Raw genomic sequence first — 23,433 nt, 5'->3', positions numbered from 1 at the left:
GTGCCCCCAACCTTGTCCTTCTTGGAACGTGGCAATATCCATTCAGGCTTATTTACAGGAATCATAGGGTCAGTAGCCTTCTTCTTCTTTTTGGTAATGGTCACATCTTTTGCTAAGATCTGTACCTTAAGAATGAATTGGTGTTCATTCATGTTGCCAACATTATAGCCAGCTGGGGCCAGGAGTACTGCTTTGTAAGTTCTCACTCTTAACTGTAGTGAATCATGTAGCTGAAAATGCACAACTGCCAATCTTTTTTAATTCTTGGAGGACATCTCCCTTATACCCATGTACATGCCACACACACTTTCATGCAGAACGTTGCATGACTAATCACATTATGTAGGAAGATGATAGTTGGGTCAGTACTCAGGTCTCCATAAACATCAGCATTCATCTAGGAGAGCAACAAATGCTTAATATTCTTATTCAGGCAGACCCTAATCTCAACTTAGAATATACAGTGGAGGTCTATTTTGTGAGAGAAAGCCCAGATTGACCTTGTCTCAATTTGGAATATTTAAAGAGGATACTCTGTGTTGGAGCAAGAGGAAGCTGTGTCAGTGGACTTCTAGCCAGACTATTTTGAGCTGGAGGCCTTGCCTCTGTTCTTCTAGTCTGAGCACATTGTTGGCTGTGCTGTATTAAAGCTACCCAACCAGCATCGGTCAGCACATCTGAGTGTCAGAATTAGGTATTAGGATAGCAGGTTTGGCTAGAGGGAAGTATCAAGTTTGGAGGCTATAATTATTATAGAATAAGAGTGAGTCACCTCAATAAACTGCCAAGTCTATCCATTTAGCCATCAGATTTTAGGATTACAGATGGTGGGCAGAGAACAGATGAAGTCCTTCCTTTCTCCTTACCCTATGAATATACCCTTATTATTTTTTTTCTAAAGATGATATACTGGTTAAAAATAAATAAAAACAGCATTGTAGTTTTTAAAAAAGAAAGCAGAAAAGGAGAGTCCTGGAATCCAGTCTTCTAGAGATTTCTGTTGCTAACAATTTGATATGGCATCTATCCAGTTTCATTGAGTACATTTACTCATTTATTATATGAGGTCTGTCCTGAAAAAGTCCATCCGTTGTTAGTATAATGAACGGTTTATGTGACATCAATGTAACCTGGCAGCCAAAGAGAGTGGACTGCAATGCATATGTGTGAACAGTGATGACTTCACTGTACTGCTCAGTGGAGGCAGTAGGCGCCATTGAGTGAGCATGTGTGCTGTGTAGATGTTACATTCAAAATGAGTGAGTAGAACAATGAATCTGCCTCAGATTTCGCATTAAGCTTGCACACTCCTCTGTGGAAACTATTCAGATGATTCAGAAGGCCGCAGCTATGGGCAACTGGTGATTTAGCAGCTTCATCAAGACAAGGTGCCTGCTCATGCAGCAGGTCTTGTTCAGGTGACTCAGACCCCTGCAGGCCAGATTTGGCACCCTGTGACTTCTGGTTTTTCCCAAAACCAGAAGTCACCTTTGAAAGGGAAGAGATTTCAGACTGTCAGTGAGATTCAGGAAAATATGATGGGACAGCTGATAGTGACTGGGAGAACTGCTTGAGGTTTCAAGATACCAACTTTGAAGGGGACTGGAAGTGTCATTGTCCTATGTACAGTGCTTTCTGTATCTTGTTTCTTCCTCAATAAATGTCTCCATTTTTCATATTACATGACTGGATACCTTCAGGACAGACCTCATATATAGTTTGAAAACCACAAATGGAATCACATTATGCATTCTGCCATAAATAGGAATACTTATTATCTATTGAGTGTTTACTGTGTGTCTGGAACTGTTGCAGTTACTTTACATGTGTTTTCTCATTTAATTCTCAGAATCACCATATTTGAATTAGAGTTATTATCCTAATTTTATAGAAACAAACTTAGGTTTAATAACTGCCCCAAAGTTACACAGCTAGAAAATGTCAGAGTCAGGACTCATACTCAAATCTACCTGATGATAAAATTCATATTCTTAATTTTATTCCATTGTTTTGAACCTGCTTTTTTTAAGTATATTTTATTGATTATGTTGTTACAGTAGTCCCAATTTTTTCCCCCTTTGCTCCCCTCTGCCCAGTACCCCCTTTTCCCCAGCAATCCTACCCCGCTTAGTTCATGTCCATAGGTCATGCATATAAGTTCTTTGGCTTCACCCTTTCCTATATTATTCTTAACTTCCCCCTGTCTATTTTGTAGCAACCAATTATGCTTCTTAATCCCTGCACCATTTCCCTCATTCTCCCCCTTCCTCCACCCAGCTGATAACCCTCCAAATGATCCTTATACCTGTGATTCTGTTACTATTCTGGTTTGCTTAGTTTGTTTTTGTTTTTATTTTTTAGATTTCAGTTGTTGATAGTTGTGAGTTTGTTGTCATTTTAGTGTTCATAGTTTTAAAATTTTTCTTAAATAAGTCCCTTTAACATTTCATATTATAATGGCTTGGTGATAATGAACTCTTTTAGCTTTACCTTGTCTGGGAAGCACCTAATCTGCCCTTCCATTCTAAATGCTAGGTTTTCTGAATAGAGTAACCTTGGTTGTAAGCCCTTGCTTTTCATCACATTGAATACTTCTTACCAGTCTCTTCTTGCCTGCAAAGTTTCTTTTGAGAAATCAGCTGATAGTCTTATAGGCAGTCCTTTGTAGGTAACTCTCTGCTTTTCTCTTGCTGCTTTTAAGATTCTCTCTTTCTCTTTCACCTTTGGCATTTTAATGATGACGTGTCTTGGTGTGGTCCTTTTTGGGCCTATCTTATTTGGGACTCTCTGTGCTTCCTGGACTTGTATGTCTACTTCCTTTGCCAAATTTGGGAAGTTTTTCTTCATTATTTTTTCACATAAGCTTTCAATTTCTTGCTCTTCCTCTTCTTCTTCTTCTGGCACCCTATGATTCGGATGTTGGCACATTTAAAGTTGTCCCAGAAGTTCCTGTGCCTCTCCTCATTTTTTTCAATTCTTGTTTCCTCATTCTGTACTGGCTGACTATTTTTTTCTTCCTTATTTTCCAAATCATTGATTTGAACCCCAGTTTCCTTCCCTTCACCATTAGTTTTGTGTGGATTTTCCTTCGTTTCACTTAGCATAGTCTTCACTTCTTCCCTTATGCATTTACCATACTCAAGCATATCTGTCAAGCCTGCGAGCATCTTTATCACCATTGTTTTGAATTCTCCATCTGTTAGGTTGGCTATCTCCTTGTTGCTTAGTTCTCCCAGTGGAACCTTGATCCGTTCCCCATTTTGGGCCATACTTCTCTGTCTCCTCTGTGTTTGTTTGCCTCTGTGTCTCAGGTAGAGCTGTCATTCCTGTTACGTTGTAAGAGGTGGAGCCTTAGGTATTTGTCACCACGTTGTGGCTCTGTATGTGGGGAGGGGTTCAGAGAGGGAACAATGCCGCTTGCTCAGCACTCGCCCCCTTTTCAGGCACTTCTCCCACTTCCATATGGGACTGACACCTCTCTCGATGATGTCCTGGCCATCATTCCCAGAGTGGGCGGATCTGCAGACGTTCTAGGACCCTGTGGGCCACTTAAACAAGCAGACTCTGCTGAGAGATGGGCAGTTGCTTCCTCTGCCTCAATCCCCACTGGTTTGCACAATCAGAAGCAATGAAGCTTGCTTTTCCCTGGCACTGGGACCGTGAGCTGTACGGTCTGATCAGGAGCTGGGAATGCTCCCCAGATGTTCCTCCCCACTTTTTAAAATATGTGACTGCGCTTTCAGCTGACCTGCCGCTGCCACCGCTGCCACTGCTGCTGCTGCTGCCACCACCACACTGAGCCCTCTCCGCCCCAGCTCTACCCCTCCTACCTGTCTGGATGGGTATTTCTTCTTATATCTTTGTTTGTTGGACTTCCATGCAGCTTGATCTTCTGGAACTTCTGGTTGTCTCTAGTTTTGAGGTAGTTGTATTCCTTTTTAGTTGTGGAGGGAGACCCAGCCTGTCTGTCTAGGCCTCCATCTTGGCTGAAAGTCCAAAATGTGAACCTACTTTTTTTACTTAGCAATATATTTTGGACATTTTCTCATGTAAATGTATATACAGATATATCTTGACTTCATGAATAAAAAGTGTTCTAACTGTATTCCATAATTTACTAACGAATCTTCAGTTTATGGAAATTTTAGGTTGTTTCTAATCTATACCTCTCTTCTGCTGCTAGTATCACACTGTTCTAATTACTATAGCCTCATGCTTTTTTCTCTCTAAACATTCTTTTTTCTACTCTCAAGCAAGTCATTCTTTTAGAATAGTGGTATGTTCAATTTGTAATGTTTTCAAACATCCCTGTTAGGATTTTAACTGAAATTGTTAAATAAATGTAGAATTTTGACTAGCAGTGTTGATCAGGATAGATGAAAATTGAGTGCACGATCTGGCTGAAGGTCCTGTCTGGGAGTCCGTGGACCTGGTTGTTGTTGTATTTGAGTATTGCCATAGAGTCACTCACAACCATTGTTCTTGATTTTTTTTTTTTAATCATAAATCTCTTTTAAAATTATTTAAAAGATGTGTGCCATCATCCCTCAAAGGCCCATAAACAGAGAACTTTAGATACTATTTCAGGGTTAAGGAACCCCTGAAATCTATGGATTGTAGATGAATAATTCCTGCTATGGGAACTGAAGTTTAGTAATTAGTCTTGGAAAGTCTAGTAAATAATTGGGTTATGTTATTTTGTGCAAAGAAAAATATTTTTGTGATACATGGATTTATAATTAGAGATAGTACCCAAAGAGTAAGAATATTAACTTTCCCTCATGACCTTGGAATGAGAATGAGAACTTTGAATAACAACCTTGGGAATGCCTGTGCAAACAAGGAGCAGTTAGGCAGTAAGGAAGACAAATAAGCCATGGTGATAGGAGAGAACATGAATTTCATGTCACTTAGTTAGAACTGAATTTTAATCTCAGCCATGCTGAGATTTAGGCAAGTCCCACATCCCCCCTGAGTCTAAATACATTATAGATACTATTAACAACAATAACAAGATATCTTAAAAACAGAGCATTTCACTTTAGAAATACATTTCTTTGCAGTTAAGTGGTAGTTTAGCAAAAGCTAGCTAGTTCCTGTAGAATGTTAAGACTAGAAACCTGAATTGAGTTTTCACTTAGAAAGCCAGTGTTGCTGGTAACCTTCAGAAATTTGAAGAAAATGATTACTGAACATTTGTTCAGTTGTGGAAGATTTCTACATATTTGCTTTAAAGGCATACCCAAGAAAATACATTGCCATTTTGTAGATCACTGGCATTTAGTCTTTCAACAATCATAATAACAATGGCAACAATTCACATTGACTGAGAACTTACTTTGTGCCAAGAACTGCACTAAAACACCTTATATGCATTATCTCCTTTGATCTTCACAGCAACCTCCAGAATGTAGCTAGTATCCTCATCTGAATTTTAACAATAAAGTAATAGGTCACAGACCTGGGACGCAGTTGAACCAGGATTTATTCCCACACTAAAGTAATTTGTGAGTCATCAGCATTAAAGGATTTTTATTTTATGTTTTTATTGCATTCTAATTTGTTAAAAGTTAGATATGCACAAGATTATTTTTTCAGCTAACCAAATTCATTAACTGGAACCTTTCTAACCATTATTTTATATATACATGCATAAGAAAAATAATTTAGTCAGTCCATTAAGTATTATATACCAGTAAGTCCAAATGTTTTCGTTCATCTGATTAGAACTTTTTCACATAAGGAACATGTCTTTTAATTTCTTGCTAAAATTAAAATTAATTTTTCCTTCAATTAAAAACACATTGCAACTATACCATATAATGATCATTTATGCAAGATAATCTTATCTGATCAATTGTTTTTTTGGTCTTAAGTAAAACTGACATCTTTTAGTAATCTAAGATGTCTTTTCTTGGCTATTCAATATTTTGTGGGGATAATTAAGAGAGAACTAACTGGGCACAAAATAAAATATTTTCAATTTTAAAGTATTTGTTTTCACCTCTTGAAAGACTTGGTAATAATCTTTACAATTTTCTAAAAAGATTTGAATGTGGCTCTAATGAATACACTGCTTGGGAACTTAAATTATGAGTTAATTCTCTTTAAAATTTGAGGCTCCTAACTTAAAGTATAGTGTTTTGGTATAGGGTGGGAGGAAAAAAATGAATGCCAAAAAGCATGTGTGATAAAACTTTTATGTCTGAAGTGTGATGGTCTAGTTAATTTAAAATGAGAGACAAATACTGAAATTCCTTCACTAGTTATCAGCATTTATTGAAGCCCTTTCATTTTTTAAAAACGTTTATAGTTACAAAAGTGTTTTACACTTTTTATATAATTAAAATTTAATTTTCTTCCTTATTTTTGATTTGGCTTTCTTTTGTATATTTCTTTCTCTTTCTTTAATTGGAAAAACTAATGGAACCAAATATAAGATGGTACCACTGTTTTCTCCTTCTTTTGTATAATCTTGTTGCGTATCTCTACATAAGCTGTTCTGGCCACTCATCATAGTAACCAGCTGGGCCATTTCACCTGCTGGAGCCATTAAAGAGGACTCTCTCCCCCTAGATTAATCCCCTCCGACATTAGTTTTTTGCACTGACAACTGGAGCAGGCATTCAGAATTTGCAGGTGGCCAGTGTGACGCACATAATTGCCTACAATTTTAGGCAATGAATAAAAATGGTCTACATTACTTGTCAAAGGTTGTATATGCAGTGCCAAGTGAGATCTATGGGAAGCCTTTTAGGGTTTAAAGAACAGTTAATAGCAAGGCTGCACAGGGCTTTTTTAATCATAATGCATTTGTAATATAGCACTTTGATCTTCTCCTTGTAGGAAATGGTGTTACATTAGCCACTTTTAAACATTTATGAGTGAAATTCAGTTATAGAAGAGTAAAAGTGATTATTCTTAAGCAGAACATGTTAGATTTCATTAAAAGTTTTTAGCTTGCCTCTTCCTTGTTAAAATCTGTGGGAAGTCCTTTTCCTGGAGTGTTTCAAATCAGGATCTAAGGGTATAGGGCTTTTTCCTTATTTTTCCTGTTGGTAACAGCAAGATTTGGAAGGAAGGTATACTAAATATTGAGTTAATTTATACAAGTGGATATTTACAGAAGAATGACTGATGTATGGTAAAGGAAAACACATTGATGAAAACCCAAGAAACCTATTACTAATGTGTATTAGAATAAATTTTAAAAATTGCATATTTTAAATATCCATAAATTATCTTTAACAACAACAAGAAACAGATGACTCAAATGCACTTCTTCTGGAAGAGCTAAGTTTGACCTTTCAGACCCTAGAGCCTTTTATTAACACCTGCCTGTAAGGAGAACCTTGCCACACGCAGCTTTTAGATTCAGAACCACAAAACTGATGAGGAAAGGCTTGAAGGGTTCAGTTTGTGTCACTTGCTGTTTGCAGTTTCCATTTCACAGATGATTAATCTTTCTGTGAAGAAAGGCCAGAGAAACAAAGCACATTGAGCTCTTCCTGCAGTTACTCCTTCTGAATGCACACTAGCTTGCTAACTAAAAGGCCTTTAGATTTCCAGCAGAGAGAGATGTTCTGAAAGTGAATGCAGCTGGTTGGAGGTCACCAGTGCAGGGCTCTTGCCATTGTGTAATGGAGGCTTTGGCAGGTTGGAGGGGGATTGTTGGAGTGGGGACAGGAGAAGTGGGCAGAGAGAAGGTGTTGGCAAAAAAATTAATTCTTAATAAAGAGGGTTTTGGTCAGTTGATATCATACTTTGGAGGGTAGATTATCAATAATAGATTCAATTTCATCTACTTGGTTTTCTTTTTAAGGAAGAAATTATAATTCATTCTCTCTCTAGTATCTCCCCACCTCCTTCCCGCTCTATTTCCTAATAGCATGTTTTGCAAGTGGCACCACTAGGTAATGTTGAGATATTACTACTGTCTTTTGGCATCTTAGGTGTAGTTGAATTGTCTTAAAATTTTTAAGAGTTTTACTAAATTTGTGAGTGTTCCACATTTTATATGTTAATATTTTGATGCCACAGTGTTTTATTAGTATTTGGTTTTTTAAATGAGATTGAAAATTATTATCTGTGTGACTTAGTTCCCCTTTTAATTTTAATATTTGGTATTTAAATGCTTAGTATTCGTCTTTTATTTTTTTCTCAATTGTGTACAGGACATAATGTGCAAAGTCAAATCCTGGGTTATAGATCAAAAGAAACCTGTCCGCTTCTATCATGATTGGAATGACAAGGAGGTAAGTTATAAATATATGCTATTTATTATTACTTTTACTTTGATTTCTTAAAGAACAAATTAGAGTTGTCATTATTTTACACTCATTATATCTAGTTAAACTTTAGTTCTGTCAGTGATTGCTTATTACCAGGCTTGTTATTTCTTTTCCCCTACTCTTGATATTGTATAACTAATCTTTTAGAAACAAGAATTATGAAAATGAAAATGGCAGTGGCTACTTGTTTAACCAGAGTTTACTTGCAAGTTATTTAGGGATTTACTCAATAGTTACTCAAGTTTTAAAAAGGATTATTTTCCTGTCTCCCACTTTAGATTGAAGTGCTGAATAAACACTTATTTCTGACTTCAAAACCAATGGTCTACTTGGTTAATCTTTCTGAAAAAGACTACATTAGAAAGAAAAACAAATGGTAAGTTTTTCCTCTACAGATATATCCAGACATATCATATCTGTATACACACAAACACCTACATATGTACTTACTGCTGTTGGATTTTAATTTTTTCCCTCTTATTATTAAAAAGTTGAAAATGGCTGAGAAAGCTTTGCCTGGTGTTTAAATTATGAGATGAGTCTCTTAATTGATTTATGCTGAGGAAACTTAAGAAAAAAATAAAAAATTAAATTAGGTAATATTGAATCATACATATTTACTTACCTAATTTAAATTTAATAGACATCATTATTTGTTTTCTTTGAAAAATGAGAATAAATGTAGTCGGAACAGTAAAAAATTTTAAACTAGGAATTTCTAGCTGTGTTGATATTATATGTGACTTTAAAATATTCACTAGGGATTTTAGTTGGGCATAAATTTAAAAATCCAAATTGAATGCTTTAAAAAAGCATTTTTTTAATTAAAAAATAAATAAAACTTGGGATAAAGGGAAGACCAGGTATCTGTTTCAAATACTTTAAAAGTGTGTAAATGTAAAAACTATACATTCATATATTATCATTTTTGACACGTGACCAAAAATGTACAAGGTTTCCTTTAATTCACTAGTAACTTCAAAAATTCATATGTTCATATAGTGTGTAGACATGTACACATTTGGCATAGTGCTTGCTTGCTTTGACTTGGCTCACTGGATCCTCAGTATTTTGTACTATTAAGTTATATTAACAAATCAAAACTATCCAAAGCAAAATATCTGAATTCTCCTAAAATATATTGTTGGTTATGCCCTGTAGTTCATTAAGTACTTAGATGCACATGGTTTCAATTTTCCATTAAAAATTCTCATTTCCATATGATATCAAAGAGTGAGAAGCTTTAAACTGAAAAATAAACATTCATAGACTGGAAGCCAAAACAATAATTAATGTCAGATGGTTAACTCCAATAAATCATTAGAATAAATTCTGTGAAATTACTGCAACTAAAAATGCCCTGTTGATACTGCCATAAGACATTTTGTTTTCCTGATAGGAAGTTGAATTTGGCCTCTTTATTGGTAATATTTTAGAAAGCATAAACTTAACATTAAAATTTAATTCCAACTAGTCAGTGTCCTCCAATAAATTTAAAATAATCAGTTCTGTCATGTTTCAAATTCTTACAGGTTTGATGATTAATGTGTTAAAAATGGTTACCTTTGGGAAGGAATTTAAAATTTATTTCTTGACCTCAGTTAATAAATCTTCTCATTGTAGCATAAATGGTAAGGTTTCCTGAGGCTCTGAGAAACAATACAGACATGAAAGTTTACATGTAAAGGGATGAGTCAGTTTCCTTGCCCAAAGGGGCTTCTCACACCTGTATTTGGATGATTACAGGTAGAACTCCCTGGCTCTAATTGTATAGTAAATACCATTTCCCAGACCCTAATGGTAGCCAGACTGCTTGGAAGACGCCAGTCTGTGATTTAGCTGTCGCCAGACACCCCATGTTTTTTGTGAGACCAGTTGTGATGATGATATGGTTATAGCCAATTGAAAGTACACTCTTGTCTAAATAGCAAATTTTAATTTATAAAAATGTAGAGGTATGGATGATCCTATTTATAAAAGCAAATTTTAGATTTTATGTATAGCTAATGATCTGTTTAGGTTCTGTGTATGTTTGGTGGGTTGGGGGGTCAGCTCTTGTGGAAGTTAGTATAATTGCAGCTGAAAGATCAAAGACTGGGTAACTGAGTGATGTTCCAGAAGAGAATTTACCACATAGCCATTTTCTGTACAGTTTCTGCTGCCTGCTGTTCCTATTTTCCCTGAAGCTAGCCATTGACTACCCCCTGTGCATCCCTGCTCGTAAAAAATGATTGAGGAAGTATTTGTCATGTATTTATGAGTGGTAAACATTGTGTGATACGGAATGTCATCTACTGGAGCCAGAAAGATTGCCATTTGCCTTTCATTCAGCCACTCTGCTACAGCCATAAGTCCTGTGTTTATGCAACATAGTCTTTGTATTAAAGTACAGAATAGATTTTTATTATGAAGGATATGAACACTAGGTTTTCATCATTTATAACACTGCAAACAGATGTAAATAGTTAAAATACGTCTTCACCACTACATCCTTTTAATTTGTGCTAGCATCTTGTTTCTTTGGTAATGTTTATATCTAAGTTCTATTTGTGTTAGTTGCTTCTTTAGCAAAAGAAAAAGGTTTTGTTTTTTAAGGTAATAATGTAATGCTACTGTAGCAAATTAAGACTGATGCAGGAAGCAGTAATGAATATTTTCCTAGGTCTTTTAGATCTAGAAAACTATTTTAAATGGTCAAGAAAGAGAGAGGATGGGGTTGTGATTTTGGCCAAAGAGAAGGACTAAAACTATTTTAGTGGGTCACCATTTCAGAAGTAATGAATAGTTTAATTACTAGTTAAAGTTTACTTTAAATTTAAATGGTAATGTTATTTTTCAGTTCTAGAAAAGAGGGAAGCATCCTGAAAGATAAAAATCTGTGGTGTTCTTGAGTAGGTGTATTGACCTTTTGAAAGATGTAAGAACTGGAATGACTCCAAGCATCTATTCACTGGTTTTAACAAGGTTGAATTAGTCTGTCTGTTGATTTATGATTAATACCTAGCCCCTGAAGAGAAGCTGATATGGTAACAGAGTTATTTAGTAAGAGTTGTGTTATGATCAGATGACAGTGATCAAGATGTAAGGAAATTCATAGAAACCTTTTTTTATTATTACAAATTACTGTTCTTTGAATGAAAAACTACAGAAGTAACTGTTTTTGTCTTTCGTGGGTGCCAGTGATTTTTGAACACTTGATGATTTCATTTTTTAAACATCAGTTGTTGCTATATAATTAAAATTATACTATATGCGGTATTAATTTTCATTTGAGATTGCCTACTGAGTCACAATGTCAAGCAGGTATAGGACATTAGAACTATCAAACTATTGCTTAATTAGGGGTTTAAATTTTAGTCTTTGCACCTTGCTGTTCTGTTAGTGATATATACCATCTTATTATGAAATCAGTAAAACAAACTAATTTTTAGATATAGTACTCCCCCCTCATCTGTGGAGGATGTGTTCCAAGGCACCCATTGGCTGCCTGAAACCACAGATAGTACTGAACCCTACATATACTGTTTTTTTCCCTATACATACTCTACGATAAAATTTAATTTATAAATTAAGTAAGAGATTAACAATAATAACTAATAATAAAATAAGAACAATTATAACAACATATTATAGTAAAAGTTATATGAATATAGTCTGTCCCTCTCTTCTCAAAATATTTTATTGTAATGTACTCACCTTTTCACTTAAAGGAAGCACCTTATAGCTTCTTTTTGGCATATCTGAATTGTAAGCATCACTACTCTTGAGCTTTGGAGCTATTATTAAGTAAAATAAGGACTACTGGAACACAAGCTTTGCAGTACTGCAACAGTCGATCTGATAACTGAGATGGCTACTAAGTGACAATGGACGGGGTAGTGTATATAGAATGGATATGCCGGACAAAAGGATGATTCATGTCCTGGGCAGGTGGAGTGGGACAGTGAGAGATTTTATCACACTACTCAGAATAGTACACTTTAAAATTTAATGAATTGTTTTTTATGAAATTTTCAGTTTAATATTTTTGCATGGAGATTGACTGCTTCTAACTGAAACCGTGAAAAGCAAAACTGTGGATAAGGGGAACTGTATTTTGTACACCTACATGGCTCCCAATTATGTTTCATTTTTGTGTTCTCTTGCCCCCACTTTTTTGAAAACTATGATAAAGGATAATTACATTTTATTGTTTATTATACTATATCATCTTATTCAACTGGAGAATAACTAAAATTTAAGACAGGCTTCCTGTGTGTGTGTATGTGTATAACACACATATTTACATATGTCCTGATGGGCTTGTGGTCACTGAACATTACCCTTTGGCTAATATTATATGGAATCAATTAATCTGAGTGTTGAAATTGATTCAAGATAGGTAGACAAATAATAGCAAAGTCTCTTAAGTTGTTGTATAATCAGGGGCAATGTGTCAGATTCACCAAACGAATTTTAAATAGAAAAAGGTTTTAGTAATTCTTGTTTTACTATGATTCAGTTTCCCAATCCCCACTTTGTTTTTGTTAGTTTTCCACATAATTTGTACACAATAACTAAAAATAGTTTGGCAGTGTTATACATAATGTGCCTAGTTAGGAAGATAATTGTAGGATAAATCTAATTATTTTCTTCATTTCTTGAACCATTCATAAGAATTACAGATACTATATCTCAGCAACTATGTGCAAAGGGGGAAGTGTGTTACTTTTTCACATAATTTTGTATGTACATATATCTATAGATGCATACAGATCTGTAAATATAAAACTATTTCTGTAAAATGATTTTAAGAAGTCATGAATTTCTGACAAGATTATTCATTGAAGCTAGAAATTGAACACAGATGCTTTTTTAGAAAAATTACATTGTTATACATTTGATTTACTTGAAACAAAATGGGAATGATTAATTATTCTTAAATTATTTATTTATTTTAGTTCAAGGGGCTCCTCAAGTAGATTTGAAACTAGGTTGAATTTCATATAAAGTTTTCAGAAACATAACCTATTATATAAAGCGAGATTCACATGTATAAAGTTTTTTTTTTAATGTTTCACATTATCATCCACTAGTGTGGCATAGTAAAAGTTCTGAAATGTCCATGCAGTGTTTCTTTGGGGTTACAATTTCTATATTTTATCACTTGTGGTTCATAAAATTTGGGGAGGGGGATGTTGTATCAGCTTCATCTTGAGGTACCTAACATTATGAAGGCTATGAGAATGCATTGTTATTTCTGTGTGTGTTCCTACCTACTTGAAATTACAAGACAATGTAGCTAGGTTTATTTTAATATGTTAGGAGTTGTTTTTAGTGGAATTACATTTAAAAGCAATAATTTGTAATTTTTAAATAAATTAAATACTTTTTCCATTGAGCCACACCTGCCTGGCTTAAATTAAATACTTTTTTAGTGGTGATTTCTTTATGAGGACTAGTGCTTGCTCCTTTGACAAATGCAGGAGAGTGATAGGGCAGGTCAAGGGTATTTTGGAAGTCTAAATTGAGTGATTACCTTTTTAAAAATATGCAGTTGATTAAATCAGTGAACTCCTATGCAAGATATTCTTAATTTTACTGAAGTAAGTTGTAAATGAATCTGAAAATAAAGTATTTTTAAGACCCTTTCTCCATTTTATAGTTTCTTCTTTTTGCCGCTGGATATTTTTGTTACTTGCTTTTTAATTTGTTTTATAATAAAACTTTGAAATGGTATCTCATCTGCACTATGAATTAGGATTTTGAATAATTTCTGTTAAATGGATTTTGTGGAATTGATTATTTCTCAGTTTCTCTGACCAGAATCTTGAGAGTTGAAAAGAATACAGTAAAGCAAAACAATCTTTTATTACAAATGATAGGAGGTTGAAAGAAATAAGAAGGGAAAAGACCTCTTTGTTCATTTGAGAATTTTCTTATTTGAAATGTTGTTTTGCGTTTGTATACATATGTGCATTAATGATACTTGTGAATTTCTTTCTGGTTTTCATTACATAGTTTTTGGTTATTCTGTTAGCAATTTCATATTCTTATCAAGAGGTATTAGTGCTCTACAGCACCTAGTCATAATGAAACCAGATCATACTTCTGATTCCATACTATGAAAAAGATAATTATAGAAAGAAAGCACATCTTTTTATATAACCATAATGCTGTTGACACATCATATTATGTGTATTAGGAATTTCCCCTGGCCTATTTGCATTTTTGCCCAATATTATTTATAAACAACAATTTTTTTTGCAAGATGGTTTACTGAATTTGAGAAAGTTATAGTTTTGGGGTGGGGGTCAATTGTTATCTTTATTAGTCCCATCTCTTGACTTAATGATTGAGTGATATAATTTATCAAATATGTCAGGACTCTCATTCCTTTTGTTGTTGTTGTTTGTTTGTTTGTTTTTGGTTTTTTTTTTGAATCCTCACCTGAGAATATGTTTATTGATTTGGGGGGGAGAGAGACAGAAACATCGATTCAGAGGGAAACATCAATTGGTCGCCTCCTGTACGCACCCCAACTGGGGATCAAACCTGCAACCCAGGTATGTACCCTGACTGCAACCTTTTGGTATGTGATACCATGCTCCAACCAGCTCAGCCACCTGGCCAGGGCAGGACATTCATCTTTTTTAAGTAGCTGAAGAATTTCACACCATATTATAGTGAAGAGTTTTACAATGTTTTTTCTAGCTTCAGAGACTAATGCTTTTTTAAAAAGACAAGTATTCTCTAGGATTCTCTCATGTGAAATTAAAACATGTTCTTCATATTTGCACATATATTTAGTCTAGGAAACAAAGGCAAAGTTTGGCTTATAGCTATAGTGTTCTTCAAATTACAAATGACTCAGGTACACAAAGAATTTCTTTGCTTTTTACCCCACTTACTTTGGTGGAAAGGACTATTAATATTGCTAAAACTCTGTGCCCCAAGAGATTAAGGACCTCTGAGTCAGATTTTTTTCTAAAAAGATTAGTTAAGATGAGCTACACTCATAAAATGGAAGTTTTGACTAGTGATTGAGAGAGAGGAGAATTTTGAAGGAAAAGAGTCTTAGGGCTATTGAGGATAGGAGATATAAAGCAGGGCCTTTTGAAGAGTTTAGAAGGAGCCTTAATGTTGTATATAGAGTCTAAATAACAGGTTTTTTTCTGGGAGAAAGATGTAGAAAAGGAAAGGAGAGGGTGCCACTTTGGGCAATTTCAGTGTTTTGCCTATGTGTCCTGCTTATGCAAGATAGGAAAGAAGTATTATTTTTTCTTCCCTTCTCTCCTGTGCTCCCCAGTCACAAGATTTACCTTTGGAGTTAATGTTGTACTTCAACTAAATTATGAATTAAGTGGACTTTTGAAGGCTAGACCAAAATGCTGGGTACCATTAATAACATGGGTTCTGTAAGGAAAATTAATTCTAAGAAACTATAAGTGTAATCTATTTGTAAATTAGGTAGTGTATATTACCAGCAAGTTTGGTGTATTAAGAACACTGCTAATTTAGAATTTGTAATACTGGTATCGTAGGCCTTATTTGTTGTTAGCCAACTCTTTGGCTGAAGTCAAATTCTTAGCCTTTCATGTATTGAAAACCAAGCATCAGAATGTTTACATAAAATGTGTTCTGTGTGAGCAGTATTCTCCAAATTTAAGTAACATAGCTTGAATACAGTAGGAAAAGGACTTATTTATCTTTGGGATATATTCCCTTGGTTTTTCTTTCCAATATATGGATAAAGAAACAAAATGTATAGTACACACACACACACACACACACACACACAGTTGATCTTTTAACAATGCAGGGCTTAGGGATGTCAACCTCCCCATCATTACACAGTGAACATTTGCATAGAGCTTTTGACTACGCAAAAACTTAACTGTAGTCATCCCTTGGTATCCATGGGGGATTGGTTCCAGGACCCCCACAGATACCAAAATCTGTAGATACTCACGTCCTTATATGAAATGGCATAGAACAGTGCATGCAGTTGGCCCTCCACATCCATGGATTCCCAACCTCGAATTGAAAATACTGTTTTCAATCCATGGTTTGTTAATCTGTGAATGAGAAACCTGGGGATATAGATGGCTGACTATATATTTATTGAAAATAATCCACATATAAGTGGACCTGTGCAGTTCAAATCTATATTGTTCTAGGGTAAGTTGTATGAGGAGGGATTCCCCCCCAAGCTGGAATTTATCTGTAAAAGGTTGTATATTTATTCTTCCACATTTAAACTTCAGTCACCTTCAAAGTACTGTGCATTTGATGCAATACTCCTATCGAGACTTTTTCTCACTGCCCAGAACAGTTTTAGAACTTGTTGATTTTGGTGCCTGTTAGTGCTTCTGCCATTTTTTGTTTCACCTCTTCCACATCGGCAAAACATTTCCCTTTCAGGACTTTTTTATTTAGGGACACAAACAAACCAAAAAAAGTTGCTCAGGGCGAGATCGGGAGAATAGGTGGGATAGGGCATGGGGGCCATGTCATTTTTGGTCAAAAACTGCTTAATTAGTGCAGTGTGGGCAGGTGTGCTCATAAATCACCCATCATGAAATGGGCAAACACATTGAAAAATTACTGAAGCTGAATGTATCCTCTCACAACAATGCCAGTGGTACACTGATGAAGTTGGGTTCCCAGAGTTCTCACCTAGTAGGGGAAGCCTGTGCGACAAGGAGCCTGCCCTCTAGAAGATAATTCTGGGTTGGGGGAGGGGGTCGCCTCTTGCATATTTATTGTTGTAATTCCATGCTTTGAAACAGTTGCCCTCCAAAATAAAAACAAACAACTGAGAATGATCGCTGTTGTGTAGCAGCAGTAGCAATAGGACTCCCATGATGCACTATCTTCCTTACGGTTGTCTCATCTCACTCTCAGATTGGGCCCTATGACTTCCCCATTTGCATTTAGAGAATTTTATCATCACTTCTTGGCTTTCATTAGACTACATCATTATTTAATTGTTACAATAGCATAATTCAAAAACAAGTGTGTATTTTTTAAAAAGTCTTTTAAAATGGTTACATCGTGATCTTCTGTATTTTAGTTTCTGTATTTTTTTGCGTTTATATATGTATGTTGAAGGTGAGGCAGTGAAGGTGATTAAAGAATTAAAAATCATCTCTAAGGTTTCCTTCCAGTGCTTGAATTTTATGATTTTAATGGATTGGATTATAGCAAATTAACAAAGAGAAGATGCTCATGCAGATATTTAGTACTTTCTCAACCCTCATAACGTAGGTTTGTCATGTAGGATTTTTTCTAACCGTGGAGCTATACAGAGTATTCCCAAGCTTGCAAATACCCAATTTATGAGCAACTTTGCTGGACTGGGTTGGAGATAAGACCTGGTCTCTCATATCTCTACCTCCTGAAAATAAGTCTTTTCTGGATCTCACCATGATTTTATATTTTCTTTCAGTGGATGGCTGTTGCTCTGGCTGTAATGAGAACAAAGTGGAAATAATACCTGTTTATAAATTGACATATCTATATTTCAGACTAGTTACATTTTTCAAACTATTGCACTTTCTTATTTTGAACCAACCTAGAAAGCATTTCCCCATCAAGAACATTAAATTATGAAACACCCTCAAAAGCCTACTTAATTCATGATATAGTAGAAATAGTGCAGTTTAGGTAAGACATATTTTGGTATCTGTGACCATTTTTATCACCAGTTTTTAAATTCAGCTTAAGAATATATTCCAGAATAACTGACTTAGGAACTTTGAGTACATCCTACCTTTAAGTTCAGGGCTGCACATTAGTTTCTGTTCAGTTTTTTTAATGTGTCATCAAGAGAAAATAACTTCATAAAAACTCATGAATGTAAGTTTCAAATTTATGTTCCTTATGAAGATATGAGTTCATTAAGGAGGTATGTATTATGCTTTCTTTTTCCTTTTTAAGCAAATAACCATTAATCCCTCTGTGTGTCATATGTCATTCTAGGTAGTGAACAGGAAAAGCCCTTGTTCCACCCCAAACCTCCATAAGGCATAAAGTCTCATGGAATTATAGACAACCAACAAATAAATATTTAATATAAGGCCAGGAAGTGATTAGAATGATGAATAAAAATAAAGCAGGGGACAGGGATGCTAATTTAATTAGAGTGGTCAGGGAAGGCCATTATGAAGTAACGGAGTACAACATGAAGGATTCTGAGGAAAGCTCAGTTGCAGGGAGAGGGAACAGCAAATGCAAAGTGTGATGGAGCATCAAAAAGAAGGAAATATAAAGACACCCACTTGAAAAGAGCTTATAGTTTCTATGCGTTTTAAGCAGCCTTTAAAGTAATATTTGCAATTATATAGATTTATTTTGTATTCCATCTTTTTTTTCTCATTCTTGTGTATCAGCATGTTGATCCACAATATCATTCTAAGTTTTTTTCTTTAAAAAAAAGAAAAAGAAAAGAAAAAAGCCCTTGCCCTGGCCAGGTGGCTCAGTAGGTTGGAGAATCGTCACATACACCAAAAGGTTCATTGGTCCGATCCCCAGTCAGGGTGTATTTGGGAGGCAACTGATTGGTGTTTCTCTCTCACATTAATATCCACCTCTGCCGCCCTCTCTTTCTCTCTCTCTCAAACATATCCTCAGGTGAGGATTTAATAAAAATCCCTTGATGTAACCCTGGCTGGGTGGCTCAGTTGGTTAGAACATCATCCCATATACCAAAAGGTTGCAGGTTCGATTCCTGGTCAGGGCCCATATTTAGGTTGTGAGTTTAATCCCTAATCAGGGTGCATGGTGGGGCAACTGATTGATGTTTCCCTCTCCCATTGATGTTTGTCTTTATCTCTCTCCCCCTTCCTCACTCTCTAAAATTGATAAACATATCCTTGGGTGAAAATTAAATAAAAAAGTTAAGTCCTTGATGTATGGCCTCAAAGTAGATTGAATATATACTAAGGTTAACAACAACCTACATTAGATAAAACTTCAGAGTGTTTCAATTTACATTACTTCATTAGATTCTCAGGCAGATCTCAAGATGGCCCATATGACACCATATTATTTTGGGCATAAATTAAATGTTTTCTGTAATGAAGCATTTTCATTGTTGGATTAAGATATCTGCATTTTAGCTTAGGAATAGGGTAAACTAGCAGAAAGATAAATAAGATTTGTGTTTTCAGTAATGAAGATACAAAAGTAGATTTCTGGTCAAATGGCATCATAGGTAAACACAGCTCACCTCCTCGCACAACCACATCTAAACTACACCTAAAATATAGAACAGCCATAACTCAGAACAGTCAGAAATTGAGTTCACTGGAAGTCTGACAACTACAGAATTAAAGAAATCACATCCATCCAGATTGGTAGGAGGGGCAGAGACGTGGAACAGGCTGGTACCACATCCATGTACGGTGGATAAAAATCCAAGAAGGATATCTTGGAAGCAAGGAGTCTAAGTCTTATACCAGGCCTACCAGCCCAGGGTACCAGTGCCAAGAAGATAAGTCCCCATAATTTTTGGCTGCACCAACCAGTGGGGATTGAGTCAGTGGAAGGAACTTCTGGAACCCCAAGCAGTTCCTCTTAAGAACCACACACTGATTTACTCAGACTTACTTTCTCTGAGCTCTAGTACTGGGGGAGAAATTAAAAGGCACCAGTGGAAAAATAAAATAAAATAAATAAAAGGCACCAGTGGCAAACAGGGAGGAACTGAAGTGTCTGGCATCAAGGCATGATCTGCAGGACAGCTTTCTCACAGACAGAAAGGTAGGGAGAAGCCATTGTCCCTTTTCTGAACCTTCCCCACATAAAGCCACACAGCTGGCAGGTGGGTGCCATGTCTGAGACTCCATCAGTCCAGTTAACACTGTTTGCCCCACCCTGGAGATCCCCAGAGACTCCGTCCCAGCCACTTAGACCCACCCAAGCTGCTTTTCTTATGAATGGCTGTCCTTGGTTCATGCTTCACAACTTCCTAAATCCTCTCAAACAAGCAATAGCTAGCCTGAGTGAGCCCACAGCCCCCATACCTATGCTAAGTGGCCCCAGGCCCAGCATTAGCAGCAACCAGCCTAGATTCCCAGTTTGGCATCACCTGGGAATCTCCAAGCCCAGCACATGTAGCAGCCATAAAAGGTGGGGGTTGACCTTGGCCTGCACTACCTGGGAAACCACAGGACCAGTGCACCTAGTGAATAGCTACAGACTATGTCAGAGCACCACCAGCCTGTACCTGCACAGTTGATTCTCCATGAAGGGTGGAGGTTGGTGGTCAGTGGTCAGTGATCACAGCCAGTCCTTGCAGCTAACTGGCCTGGGTAAATCCCTCTCATTGACCTGCCAACAGCAATCAAGGCTCAATTACAAGAGGAGGGTGTACTCAGCCCACACGAAGGGCACACCTTGAGTACCCACCATGGGTCACACTACCAAGACACGGAGTCAAAGCAGCTCTACGTAATGCATAGAAACAAACCACAGGGAGGCTGCCAAAATGAGGACACAAAGAAACGTGGTCCAAATGAAAGAACAGTTCAAAACTCCTGAAAAAGAACTACGTAAAATGGAGATAAGCAATCTACCAGATGCCGAATTCAAAACACTGGTTATAAGGGTGCTTAAGGAACTTAGTGAAGACCTCAACAGCATAAAAAAGATCCAATGAGAAACAAAAGATACACTAATTGAAATAAAGAAAATTTACAGGGAAACAAGTTTAGAGTGGATGAAGCCGAGAATCAAATCAATGTTTTGGAACATCAGGAAGGAAAAACAACCAATCAGAACAAGAAGAAGAAAAAGAAATCCAAAAAATGAGGACAGGGTAAGCAGCCTCTGGGACAACTTCAACATTTGTATCATAGCTGTGCCGGAAGGAGAAGAGAAAAAAACAAGATATTGGAAATCTATTTGAAAAAATGATGAAAAAAAACCTTCCCTAATGGGGGTAGGAAATAGACATGGAAGTCCAGGAAGCACAGAGTCCCAAACAAGATGGACGCCAAGAGGCCTACTCCCAGACACATCATAATTAAAATGCCACAGGTTAAAGATAAAGAGAGAATCTTAAAAGCAGCAAGAGAAGAGCAGTTAGTTACAGGGGAATTTCCCATAAGCCTGTGGCTGATTTCTTAAAAGAAACTTTGCAGGCTAGAAGGGACTGGCAAGAAATATTCAAAGTCATGAAAAGCAGGGACCTACAGCCAAGATTGCTCTACCCAGCAAAACTATCATTTAGAATCGAAGGGTAGAGAAAGAGCTTCCCAGACAAGAAAAAACAAAAGGAGTTCGTCATCACCAGACCATTACTCTATGAAGTGTTAAAGGGACTTATTTATGAAAAAGATCAAAACTCTGAACAATAAAATGGCAATAAATACTTATCTATCAACAATTGAATTTAAAGAACAAACTAAATCGAGAACAAAGACAACAGTCATGGATGCAGAGAGGGTTTTGATGGTTGTCAGATGAGATTGGGTTGTAGGGGAATGGGTGAAGAGGTGAGGGGATTAAGAACTACAAATAGGGAGTTACACAATGTAAAGTACAGTATAGGACATGGAGTAGCATAAGAACCTATATGCATGGACATGAACAATGGTGTGGGGATTACCTGAGAGAGTGGGTGGTGCTAGGTGGTGAGGAGCAAAGTGGGGAATATTGGGACAACTGTAATAGCATAATCAATAAAATATAATACTAAAAACAGATACAAAGGTACCTTTTTAGTACTTTAAATATTTGTCATTAAAATAAAGAGAGAAGCTTCCGAGTTGGTGAACATGTGGAGATCTAGGGAGCACAGCATGCCTGCAGAGGACATGGAAGCTCTACCCCCTTTCCCCATACCTTGCCCTGTGCATCTCTTCTCTGGCTTTTCCTGAGTCATATCCTGTTATAATAGACCAGTGATTTAGTGGAGGGAAGAAGACTAAGGGCTAGTCATCAGTAATCCTGGGTGGTTATCAACATTTTCTTTAGAAATTCTTTTAAAAGAACAGTATAGTCAGTAGAAAATATCTCAGAGTTTAGTCCAACATCAGTCTGTCAGTAATCATATTTTAGCTTTTTAAAAAATGACTTTTCAGAAGATTTTTTCTAGAGCGTATCTGGATATTTGAAACACGAAGGTCACTAGTGCTTTTCATACATAATTTATATTTAAAGTTGTTACTTTTAAATTGCACAATATTTCTTTTTTTAATTACCTTTTTCAGTCTCTTTGTAGTGATGTGGCTTCTTCCATCTGTCCGTGGTTATAAAGTTTCTCTCCAGCCAGTGTTCAGTTGGTTATTCAGGATAACTTTTCTATAATTTAATTGTAATTCCAGTTTGGTCCTGGCAGGAGGTTTGTGTAGCTTCCACCTACTCCTCTGCCATCTTGGGTCCTTTTTACCATATTTCTTTTGTCCACTCCCATCCTTTTATTTAATGGCACTGACTCACTTAGTTTCTCCTGTCCCAAACCAAGCAACATATATAGCAAACTATCATGTATTACTGAACATTTTACAAAGATTTTTGAAACATATATTATCATGTCCCTTTTACAGATAAGGCAGTTGGAAAGATTATGGAATATGTCCAAATTCTTGTAACAGGCAAGTAGTAGAAATAGACACATTTGACTTAAATGTTTGTGCCTGTTCCACATATGACTACAAGCTATATTTGTGAATCTTTAGAAATCCTTGAAAATATTGCTTTAATTAATTTTAGCATTCTGCTACATTTTATCTCAGAAAATATCTCCACCAAATTGTTGTAGTTAATAAATGGAAACAGTTCTTAAGATGACAAGTGTGTTCTATTTTTAGGATAAAAAACTTCAGCTGCTGCTGTTTTTTACTTGCCTTATAATTTTATTAACTGTGTAATACTGTTACAGCAATATATTTTAGCAGCCACTTTTGCATCTATTTTTAAACATATATAAAGGTTTTGGTGGAGAAAATACAATGAATTATTGAAACCAAAACTAAAAATTGCATCATGTTTTCAAGTATAAAGTAGTACAGTAGTCCCTCTCTATATTGCGGTTCATTTATCACAGCCTCACTGTATCGCGGGATTTTTAAAAATATTATATTTAATTATTTATCGCGGATTTTTCACTATATCGCAGGATTTTGCGGTACTGTATATGTATGTTGTTAAAAGT

General features: G+C 36.0%; 1 protein-coding gene across 1 annotated transcript in view; it reads left to right on the top strand.

Moving 5' to 3' along the window:
* The window catches only part of OLA1 (Obg like ATPase 1), a 185,824-nt gene that overhangs the window by 122,792 nt on the left and 39,599 nt on the right, over positions 1 to 23,433 (top strand). The window contains exons 6-7 of the mRNA XM_090267937.1: positions 8,175 to 8,255; positions 8,570 to 8,667. Of these exons, the coding sequence (XP_090124063.1) occupies positions 8,175 to 8,255; positions 8,570 to 8,667 (179 nt within the window). The remainder of the gene's footprint in view (positions 1 to 8,174; positions 8,256 to 8,569; positions 8,668 to 23,433) is intronic.

Source organism: Furipterus horrens, unplaced genomic scaffold (assembly GCF_987537825.1).
Source record: "Furipterus horrens unplaced genomic scaffold, mFurHor1.1.pri manual_scaffold_1, whole genome shotgun sequence".
Taxonomy (NCBI): domain Eukaryota; kingdom Metazoa; phylum Chordata; class Mammalia; order Chiroptera; family Furipteridae; genus Furipterus; species Furipterus horrens.
This window is presented reverse-complemented; position numbering and strand designations above follow the sequence as displayed.